Source organism: Manduca sexta, unplaced genomic scaffold (assembly GCF_014839805.1).
Source record: "Manduca sexta isolate Smith_Timp_Sample1 unplaced genomic scaffold, JHU_Msex_v1.0 HiC_scaffold_474, whole genome shotgun sequence".
Taxonomy (NCBI): Eukaryota; Metazoa; Arthropoda; class Insecta; order Lepidoptera; family Sphingidae; genus Manduca; species Manduca sexta.
In genome coordinates this window covers 1-12,000 of record NW_023595269.1, presented here as the reverse complement: position 1 = coordinate 12,000, position 12,000 = coordinate 1, and the positions used below count along the sequence as shown (strand labels likewise).

General features: G+C 35.8%; 1 protein-coding gene across 1 annotated transcript; it reads left to right on the top strand.

Moving 5' to 3' along the window:
* The first annotated feature begins 7,524 nt into the window (after nt 1-7,524).
* LOC119193393 (dynein heavy chain 8, axonemal-like) lies at nt 7,525-9,928 on the top strand. Its single transcript, XM_037446988.1, has 4 exons — nt 7,525-7,677; nt 8,352-8,504; nt 8,888-9,021; nt 9,822-9,928. Exons 1-4 carry the CDS (start codon nt 7,609-7,611, stop codon nt 9,868-9,870), a joined length of 405 nt encoding a protein of 134 aa, XP_037302885.1. The 5' UTR covers nt 7,525-7,608; the 3' UTR covers nt 9,871-9,928.
* The last annotated feature ends 2,072 nt before the right edge of the window (nt 9,929-12,000 follow it).

The window sequence follows — 12,000 nt, the reverse complement described above, 5'->3', positions numbered from 1 at the left end:
TCGGGAAGTCACTTCCTCTCATTAACTGTTATGTTTGTAATTTTTTTATTGAAGTGGTTTGTTAAGTGCATTCCGTTTGGTTCGATGGTTTTCGGACATTTCCTCAGTTCAAAGATCCTTTCCGGATGATATCAGTCATTAAAAAGCTGTTTAATAAATAAACTTGAGATCACTCCTTAATTTTTTTAATACCATTAACTGAAGTCAATATTTAGGAATAATACAAACAAATTAAAAAAAGAAGATAGCCTCGGGTTACTTTTTTCAGCTACTGATCTTAGCATATGTCTATTTATATTTAGGCAAAAAGATGATAATAATTTATTTCCTAATATGTTTTACTTTATAAAATAATTTTCTTTTCTTATTCCCGAGTTCAGTTTACGACTAATACAGGAGTTCCGGAGTAAATAGATTAATTGTCATAATAGAACAATGTTCCGTACTTATCGAAAAATAAATTCAAAAATCGAACGTATTCTCTCTTCAAACATTATTGACAAATATAACTGCTTCCGTTAAAATCTCACAATATCAAATGTTTTACGTCTAATATAACCGCAAAGTTAATTTTGTCGAAATACAACATGACAACATTATGCTTGCTACCGACAAACTAAATAATCATACTTGGAAGTAGGTGGTTCAAAAGAAGAGTTAAGTTGGTACAACATTTTAAACAGAAAACATCAATATTGCCTGAAGTGCTTTAAGTAGATCATGATCGGTCAACATTCGGCCGCGTTCGACAAACATCGGGTGCGTTCGGTAAACATCAGTGATTGGTGATAATTTCGAAACTGTAGCATTTTGTCTGTTTGAATTTGGAATGTTTGGATACCATTGTTTCTTTTTAATTTTTTTACCAGCCTTCTTAAATTGTTTTCTAATGTACGCCGGGTTGAATGGCCAGTCTTGATACGTGTTATTCCCGGTAGTAATAAGTAAATAGTGAATACCAGGTAAGTACCTGATATCTAGAATGCATGAATCTGCTGCGATACTTTTAAGATTAATTGTTAAATGATTGTACAGCTATAATAATAAAAGCATACGCAAATTGCGTCTTATAAAGTTCTCTGCCATTTGCTTAGTCATTAAGAAAGGCCTCATATTGAGGTTTATTATGTACTGATTGCGGTATGCCGGGAGGTGGATCACAAAGCTTAGTGGTTTACGTTCCCCTGGTGAGTTCAACTCTCTCCTCAAATTGTGGGTGGGGTTTAGATGACAATTTAAAATCTCACGTATTAGGGCGCAAAACTTCATACAATAATAATTCAAAAATAATAGTATAATAATAGTATTTCATATTTTAAATCATCAATATTATAATTTAATTGTTCAGTTGAGAGATCAAGACATTAAATGAAGTCTGTATAAAGTTGACATTTTATTTATCAAAGTTTTAACGAATTTATATTGTAACACTTTTTCTTTTAATTTCTCTCAGTTATTTTAAAAGTGTTATTCTATTGTTTTTCTTTGTATTTCAATATATTGATTTATCGAAAACAACATAATATGTATTTATCTCTGTGTTAAATTTGGATTTTAGATAATAATATTTAAACATAATATAATTTTATCTAGTAGTAATTCTGAAAAAAGGTTACCGACAGATTTATTAAAATGCTGTGTATGCATTATAGCTATTATGTAATAAATAATAAGGTTATATTCCCGTGACACGCGTAATGTCATGTAGCTGTCATGTTTGCTGGCAAACATTCCGATGCTAAATGGGTAGGTGGTATAGGTAAAATAATTTAGATTCAGAGCCTTTCAATATTCTACATACCTTTTTATGTTTTAAACGTAAACCTTACATATAACACTTTAAAACACAAGAATAAAAATATTATTAAAAACCGTTATATTTAAAAAAAGAAAGAATTACATTAGAAAGCGTTGTAGTTTTAAACAGAACATTATAATAATTTAATTAATCACATATTTACATAACAAATAATACAATTACCCTAAACCTGGAACAAAGGTGAAAAGTGCGCCGGATTCTAATGAGAGTCTTATAAGCGTGTAGACGCAAGTAATAAGTAGAGCACGGGCGGGCGGACCACACACGTCGCGCGCGGTGCTGCACTGTGGATACGACGGAGATCGTACAACGGGCCTTCGAAATTCAAAATTTCAAATTTAAAATTCGTTTTATTTTTGAAAATGGAACACGAGATTTTTGAAATATAAAACAGTGAGCACGCCAATAGATACTATCCACTTTGCTTAAATAAAAACGATAATATTGTATTTTGCTTATCCTGCATACTTTCAGCAAGGACTATTGGTTAATAATTCGTCCTCTAAAGAGGTTATTACCCATAGAGCAGGTTATGTGAATATTTATCATGTGGCGTATCCTCCTTTCGCTGTCCCAGTCTTGGGTCCATAATAGACCAGAAGCAATAAACGGGGACGATTTAATAACAATAACTTGTAATGCGTGAATGTACTGCCTGCTAGCTATACGAAGATGCATTTCTGAGGCATCATGCTTACTTATCTAGACTCATTATTTTCCACGTACCTTCTTACTCCAATATGGGGTCGACGCAACACAATTTAAGCATGCCGCCGTTAAATGGTGAATTGTTTTGTTAGTAGTCACTATGTAATAGCGTTATATACCTTGCAAGTTCGATACACTAGTTTAAATTTTGTTTCTGATACGTTGTGAGCCGTATCACCTCCTAATAAGGTTCAAGCGCTCCTGTAGCTGAGTTTATAGAAATCAGTTACTGCCCCAGAGTTTGATTTGAACACAATGCTAGTAGAAGTAACTTATAATGTAAGTAAGTAGGTTATAATGATCACTTATAAGTACTTACTCATTTCTTGACCTAAAAGAACTGACCTAGTACAATGACTGCGCATACGCAGCATGTTCATGCGCATTGACGTCACCGTAATATGATCCAGTGCTTACGATTGTTCGATGTCTTGTTTGGTCTATATGCGCGCGCGCTGATTCCAGGTACCGCTCCGAATATAACGACCTATATCAACTGTTATCCTAGTGCCGGAACAAGACGGCTTGATGTTACGTGACGTCACAGTACAATATTAATTGACGTTTTATAATAAATACAATTACGTCTTTCGTCTCTGAAGAGGTAGGCAGAGTCGTAACTAGTGCACCTGCCTTTTGCCATGTATATTCCTTATAATGTAATAGGGGGTGAGCCTATACTTGTTAAAAAAAATGTTTTATATATAATATGTAGCTGGGGTAATGTGGCCGTTAATTGTCTATTGGTGAGTGAACACTACTAAACATGTCCTTGGGAATTATAGACGTATTTTGGACCTTAAAAACAGTAATAAAATCAAAAGGAGTAGAGAATTTGAGTCGACGATAATCATACCGACTCGTCATAATTCAACATAAATGCTACATACAGCCAATTTCTGTCAGACAGTACAAGTCTATCAAACTTGCCTACATATGCTGTAGACACCACCGTCTCTCGTATAACTCTATCACTCAGAGGCTGTTACGTCACAGTTTCACAATGCTGCCGTGCTAAGCGCAACAGCGGTGTCAGGGAAACCTTATTTCGAGATAATCGAAGTTTTGTAAATATAGCATTATAGTTTTGTATGTAAAACAGAGATAGAGAAACCCTTTAAAGGTTTTTTTTAACAAGTCATAAACAAGATACCGTTATTTAGGTAACTTCATTGGATGGGTATTTCTTTAAGCTATCTGACGACATAAAAATCAAGATTTTGATATTTTTTGAGATATCCCCTTTGAGCTTAGCACGGCAAAATGTGTCTCTATTAGATTTTCAGAGGCTTTAATGATATGGAAGTAGGCATATTACCTTAGCTAATAGTACCTTAACTTATTTGTTTAGTAAGTCAAGACAAGGGTCAAGTTTTAGCATCAGTAACGCCTTCATCAGTCACTATTCTACCGAATACATGAGTAACTTGAGCGTTAGTGACGTAAGTCATTTCACGATCACATGACTTTATATGATGCGCAGACGCACTTCAGCAGCGTAACTACGTGACGTGCCTCTCACTCTGGGCTCGAAGACCAGATCTCTATTGAAAGAAATTATGATGAATATCCGAACAAATTATTTAACCTCATCTTAAAATACAAATACAAATTTCTATCTCAGGAATTCAAAAAATGTAAACAACATTTGCGATGTAGTTGAAAAATATTTCTATACCAATAAATAATAAGAAACGGGATGTTTAACAAACTTATACACGGTGTCCCGAAAGATAAAGGACCTACCAGTGAATATTGTACGAGTTATCTATTATAATCAGTAATTTATTTAGATTACTCGCTATAATTTAAAATAAAGATGGTATCAAATATAAATTAGTTAAATCACTATGTATCTAATAGTCTCTAAATAGGAAAAGGTTATTCGAATTTCAAAAATTCCCGCGATATCTAAAACATAATTATATATTATCTATCGGGCTGACATTTAAAAAAAGAATATTAAATGTATTTTTAAAAGAGTTTGTTTTGATCAAAGAGGTTTTACTTCAACATATTTTTTTTAAATGTAGCTGCATTGATACAAAATAGAAGTTAATTCTATTTTGTATTAATGCATTTATTTCAGGACACCTTGTCGCGCTGTAGTTCATAAATACATCATGCAATACAAATAGTTAAAATGTGGTGTGGAAACCGTGACAGACACAAAGAGTGATAAATCATAAACGTCTAACACATTCTGTCGTTACGACGACTAAAACACGTAATTATCGATGGGATTTGTTTTATCTACTTATTTATGTATATAGAAATTTGAGGGCAGTTTTGTTTGTGTGTAAGTATTTTGAAGAGTCGTTGGTAACGTTCGTAGTCTGTCAGTCTAGGGAACTCCTTTGCCCCGTAATTATAGGTGTATAAATGTCCAGAATGCCAGAACAAAACATTGCATACTATGTTACCATTTGGGATTTAAAGAAAGGCGACTGCCTCGGTGGCGTAGTTGTAATTGTATATGGTAGAATAACGACTACCGCGCTGAGGTCCTGGGTTCGAATCCCGGGTCGGGCCAAAATAATTGTGACTGGGTTTTTCCATCTTAAAAATTACTCAGTCGCAGCTCGGAGTCAAGAAGTTGGCGGTGTAATACCCCCGTGCCTGGGAAAGCACGTAAAGCTGTTGGTCCTGCGCTTGGTTTCTCTCCGGTAATGTCGGCTTACCGTCTCACCGAACTATGAGAGTGAAAGAACAGAGAGTGCACTTGTGTATTGCGCACACACTTGTGCACTACAATCCTGCGTACCTGGCTGATTTCCGTTGGGATTGGCCGCCGTGGTCGAAATTCAGCTAGGAGGAGATTGATTAAAGAAAGGTAATCTACCTATCCAGAATGACTCTCTAATACTAATACAACAAATCTATTACCTAGCCATCAATTAAATTAATAATAAGCTACAAACTGGCAGAAATCTGTCTTTATAGGTAAGTATGACGTTATTTAATACGACAGTACATTTTTTTCGGCAAATTTTCGACAAATCCAAAACTAAATTGCATCCTGCTATGCATAACCATTGCTACTAGACTTTAGCGACCACTGTTATAGGTATTTTACATTATAGACATACAACATCTAGGCTCGAAGGCTTATCTGCAACTAGCAGGCGCCTTAGCCGAAAGAGGGTAAGCAAACATTATGCTTTGTCAAATATTTTGTATGAACAGATATTTGTTCTGCTCGAGTTGTTTACTGTGGTCGTTACTGCTATATTATACCAGTGGGCCCGGCAGACATCCTGCCACAGACTGTATTTTATTTAAACTTCTTTTAGGTCTGGACACCGGCGCTCTATAGGGTCCAAAATTATCCTATCATTTAAGATTTAACTAACTAAACTCCCGAAAAAATAATTTAAGTCCGTTAGGTAATTTTTTAGATAGTGTGCGAAAAAATATTTTCTTAGAAAAATCACCCAAATTGACAACTGTACCCGCTATTTTCCGTGGATTCTTTAAAATTATTTTTTATTGCCAAACTTGTCCTGATAATAAGAAACGGAACAAAAAAGGAATTAATCAAGCCGATTAAGCCACTCTCGAGTGATTCTTATTTATATAGATTTAAGGAAAAACTAGGTATATTAGGTTTTTCGGATCCAGCGTCTAGCTCGATAGATGTACTATTTCTACGGCCAATTATCATCATGGAAATACTAAGTGTTCCAGTTTAAAGGACATTATAGCTAGTGTAATTATTAAGCATTATGAGACTTGAAGTAATTAGGTTGACGTGGATTTTTGTTATTCCAATCTCGAATAGCTATTAATTAATTGTGTTAATCTATAGATTGTGGGATGATCGGCTTGTTCTTGACATTCGGTAGCAAAAAATGCATAAGACTGTAACAAATTAAATGATGGTTCTTAGTAACCTGAGATGTTCGCGTTGGCGGTTCGTTCTACTCTCACTGGACTATTTTCTATGGTGTACTAATGAAAATTGCTTATTTGTAATATCATTGAAAATCTGACTAAGTATTTTAGTTCTTCCTAACCCCAAGCCAAAGACTCCAGGCGAGACTTTATTTATAATTGAAGAGCAAGCTTGCATGTCGCATTTAAAATTTGCAATACTAAGTTATATTACAACTTTGAATAAAGTCCACATTCACTACAGTACCCTCAGCTCCAAATGTCTAATGTCCAGTAATTTCACTCGCTACGACCTCTTAAAATCATAATACAATGCACACCCTGCACGCTAGAACACCATAAATCTGCTATAAGATAATGAATAAATTAATAAACTAACATACCATGAGTGAAGTCACGATCTAACCCTTGTTATGAATTTAAAACGCTCCGGATGACGCGCGCTTAAATCAGTCAATGCATTTCATGCAAGGATACGTGGACTACATCAATCAGTTACCACTTACTGATACGCCTGAAGTGTTTGGCTTGCACAGCAATGCAGATATCACCTACCAGATCAACAGTGCAAAGGATATCTTGGACACTATACTGAGCGTTCAGCCAAAAGAAGGAGGTAGTCAGGAGGGAGACTAGAGAAAGTATCGTGTATAGACTAGCCGAAGATATGCCGTGGAAAAAACTCCCAAAACAATATGTGACTTTCGAAGTTCGAGAGGCGCTACAAAAATGGGTGCTTTTCTTCCTATGAATATTTTTTGAGGTAAATACCTTAAATACTAAAACAAAGCGAACATCAAAACTTTACAACAGCTAAACGTGATCCAGTATGAATGTTAGCACTATTGTGAAATTAACTCATGATATTTATATCATATATTTCATATAGTTAAGTGCATTATTGATCTGTTTAATATTTTACTGTAGTTATTATTATTAACTTAATAACTGTAATTGGTTTATCCGTTCTTTTTGAAATAAAAAAAATATTTAATGCAAAATTCCTAATATTGATCATGGTATAGATTAGAGACTGCTATGCCGCCATAAATTCAATATATTTTACAGACTAATTTATTAACCTTGATTACTGCTGCAGACAGGAGATCGACAGAATACAGCGAGTAATAAAAACAGTTCACTCAACTCTGTGCGACCTTAAACTGGCTATTGACGGGACAATCATTATGAGTCAAGGACTCCGAGAGTCGCTGGATGCGATGTACGATGCGAGGATCCCACAGAAATGGTTGAAGGTAATATTTACAAGTCTAGCCATAGCTAATCCTTATTTATTTCAAATTTGCCAGTAGGTATATATGTACCTAATTTACTAAAACCCATAAAGGCGCCTTCTCTGTGCGGTAAGAAAAATCCATGTAAAAATGCGTTACTGCGAACGAGAAAATTGAAGACATTTGAGACGAAAAGAATAAATTACGATTTTCGGTCTTTGTCGATTCGAATAAATTTTTAGGCATGTTGCCCTATTATTAGTTTAAAATTTTACGGTTAATTCTCTATGAATGTAGGCAGTTTTAAATAGTTTGTAGAAAAACAACATAAGTAAATTTTAATCTATAGTCGTTTAAAATTTGGAATAGAATATGCAGTTCGAAGGTTTTGACAAAGATTTATCTGGATTTTACGAAACACTGATTCTATTATAATCATCAGAAAGGTCAATTATAACTCTTATTTGAGTAAAACAATTAACTATAAATCCAATTATTTAGCTTTAATTACAAATTAGTTGGAAGGTCGATATTCATAAAAAGTAAACACAAAAAAATTAAACTATGCAATATCAGGCATCCGTATTCCATAGGGTTAAATCAATGCATTATGGTCCAATATGGACCTGCTTAAGTTGAACCCTCTCTCGTGTTATACTCTATATATAAACATAACATTATCTGCCAATTAACAGGTTTCCTGGGAATCTGCAACGCTAGGTTTCTGGTACACGGAGTTACTAGAACGCGAGCAACAATACAGAATTTGGCTGCGCAATGGTAGACCTTATGCCTTCTGGATGACGGGCTTCTTTAATCCCCAAGGCTTTCTCACAGCCATGAGACAGGTAACGTTCGCACAATTAAAAGAACAAGTATGAACTAACACAATACACCAAATAAATGGCATTAATCAATTGATTTTTAAAGTTCATTATTGCATAACTCAAACGCGATTCAATAATATTTCAAGAAGTATAATGTTGATTCGGGTACGAACACTTAAGTGTCGCAAAACATTAAACAATAATCACCAAGAAAATGAAAATTCGGCTTACATGGAGGATCTTTTTTTAATTGAAAATTGGGGCCAGTTAGGTTTGCATAATTCCTCAATCATAAGCCCAAAAATAAATGTATTCAGGCTAATAGCGATGTAATGTTACAAAAAATCATAAATAAATTCATGTCGTACCCATTTCATACAAATCGCCACATTATAAATCGACAGGAAGTGACGCGCAGCCACAAGGGGTGTGGCGTTGGATTCCGTGGTTCTTCAAAACCACATCACCAAAATGAACAGGGAGGACATACACGAAGGACCTTCGGAGGGCGTCTATGTATATGGACTTTTCTTGGAAGGTATAAATATATTTCCATGTACAACTCTACCTCACTCTCATCCAGTTACTGTTTTCGATTCCTCTAATATTAGGCGATATTCAGTTATTTGTTTCACCTTTAAGTAATTAAACAGTATTGGTAGTAGAATTTAAATTAGTTAGTGATTAATTCTCGCAGTTAAAGATAACGTAAAATAATTAATAATCATGGATATTTCTGCCTTTAAAATTTCGTCATATTAAATTTTAAAGGCCGAAATATCCATGATTATTAATTATTTTTACGTATTAAGAAAAACGTAAAAATAATTAATAATCATGGATATTTCTGCCTTTAAAATTTCGTCATATTAAATTTTAAAGGCCGAAATATCCATGATTATTAATTATTTTTACGTTTTTCTTTCAACTGCGAGAACTAATCACTAACTAGACGTGAATTTAAATTCTTTACTTGCCAATACTTGTTTAGTTACCCAGATTAAAGGTGAAACAAAATGTATGAAAATGGACCTTGAGGTATCGCCTTAACCATAATCATGCCTTATTCACGCTGCGTCTCGACGTCCAGATAATTCGTTGTACGTCGCGGCGTCGGATGAAGATCTTATGGAAGTAAACCTATCATTCGGACTAGAAGATAGCTTTTGCAAAAATAGTAGTATTGGGAATTAAAACAGAGAGTTCGCCGAAAAAATTGGATACAGATATTTTTTTACAAATATAAAAATTACAGTTTCTTTGATTTGTTGTATGTTAACATGGGCCTAGCTACTAGCAAAGTAAACGAAATGTACTTATTTAAAATAATATTTACAGGTGCATCGCTCGACAGAAAATCAGGAAAACTGATCGAATCAAAGCCTAAAGTACTGTACGAACAGATGCCAGTTATATACATATTCGCGATCAACACGACTGCAGGGGAAAGACCCGCGACTCTACGAATGTCCTATTTACCGTAAGCCGCAGCGCACCGACGCCAAATACGTGGGCTCTATAGACTTCGAGACGGACAGCAACCCGCGCCATTGGACGCTGCGGGGAGTCGCTCTCTTGTGCGACATCAAGTAGATTTTGGCTCTTTTTCGTTACTGTTTCGGTTACAGTGAAACATGTCATACGTGCGTTTATAAGTTCTGAAGAATCTCATAGCCTTTAAATTGACATTGTGTAGCTAATAATGAGGACAATTATATTTTGTTGTGTAGTGTGTGTTTTATTTCCGAAGACAGTTACATATACCCCTCTATTATAAACGTTTTTATCTAAGGACGAAGTAAAGCTGTGACAACAAGCCTGTTTCTCAGTGCCCAGCGGCACTGAAAATAGATATAGGGCCGTTGTGATTGGTTATTATTGTTGTATTTCAATATTAGCCAATCACAACGGCCCTACGTCTACGCACTGCGAAGACTGCCATGCCGTCAGCACTGAGAAACAGACTTGTTATCACAGCCTTACTCGGTCGTTAGATAAAAAACGTCTATGAATAAGGGGGTTAGTTTGTCAGATACATTTATATTGAGGTCTACCCCATAATATTATCGGGCTGTAAAATAAGAATGCAGCCGCTCGGGGGTTAAGCAATAGTTTAGCTGTCGCTAATTCGATATATTTTAAGTAGTAATGGTTATTTTATTTTTACGGTGAAGGAAGACAGCGTGACAAAACCTGTATATTTGAGAAGTTCGCTATACGAATTTCGAAGTTATTATCAACCCGCACTAGGCCAGCGTGTTGAACTATGGCTTAAAACACCCTTAGGAGCCCCGCGCCCAGCAGTGACAGTATACATTATAATAGTATAGTCTTTTCAGAAAGAGAGCCGTCGTGGGATTTGAGGTCGCTACTGTCCTTAATTACCTCTTTTGTTCAATTCTAGTATGTTTCTATACAAAAAACCTTAAAAAACAACACGCAAGATCGTTTATAACAAGGCAGTACGACATGACAAATGAGTTTAACATTTGAGTAAATGTTAAACCCTTCCCCGCCATTGTACATAACAATGGCGGGGAAGGATTGCTATGTAAAATTCTAAAGTTAGTTCACTTTTCGGCGACGACGGTTCTCTCTGAACAAACTATATATGCTCATGTGTATGAATTGTCTGAAGTAAAATTTTACTCATTTCTCGTTGACCGTAATAAAAGTTCAGTTACACACTACCATATTGTCGCGTACACTACTCACTGTGTACGCGACAATATAGTACCAAATAAAAATAAATTGAATTACAGTGTCCAATAAAAAGACCAAAATGCAAATGGAAAATGTATTACAACTAAACGTAACAAAACCACTACAATGTAACCTTACAAATATGTAAACGGAAAACAATAACACGCTATGAAATTTTCCAGATCACCCGACGCATGAACCGTTGCGAATAATCACGTCATCTATTGTAACATCACTCGCATTACAGGACTTTTTTAATTTCGTCGTAAAGGACGAGGACAAATGCGCCTCCTGTACCTCGGAGAACGTTCGAGAAGGCGCCTTTGAAGAAAGCACCGGCGCCTTCATCCTTAAGGATCTTGACCCAGCAGTGAGCCGTGTTCTTGTACAGGCGCTCATTGGCCGGCAAGCCCGATTGCATCATCATTCGCCGCCGCACTGTGTCCAGGGGATACGACGCGATACCAGCCACTGTCGTCACCGTCTGTACCGAAAACAGTTACTGATGCATTATGGGTTTAAATCGATCCCTCCAGTAAAACGGCACGCAACATTATTTTTAGAAGCTTTCGAAATCTATGATAAAACGCACACACAGGCGTTCTATCCCCCAAGGGGTAGGCAGAGGCGCAATTGGTGCACCCGCTTTTCCCATGTGTATTCCGCCCCATGATGTGATAGAGGCAAACCTATCACCATATCGGGCACAAAATCTAGACTCCTGGCTGACTCTGATAGGAAAACCTAATACGTAACACTTTCCCCGACCCAACGATCGAACCCGAGACCCCAGCATTGCAGTCGTACCGTAATA

Coding starts and splice junctions, on each gene's coding strand:
- LOC119193393 (XM_037446988.1), top strand. CDS start 7,609: ATGAGTCAAGGACTCCGAGAGTCGCTGGATGCGATGTACGATGCGAGG. Junction 8,505..8,887: donor TTCTCACAGCCATGAGACAG/GTAACGTTCGCA, acceptor ATAAATCGACAG/GAAGTGACGCGCAGCCACAA. Junction 9,022..9,821: donor ATATGGACTTTTCTTGGAAG/GTATAAATATAT, acceptor TAATATTTACAG/GTGCATCGCTCGACAGAAAA.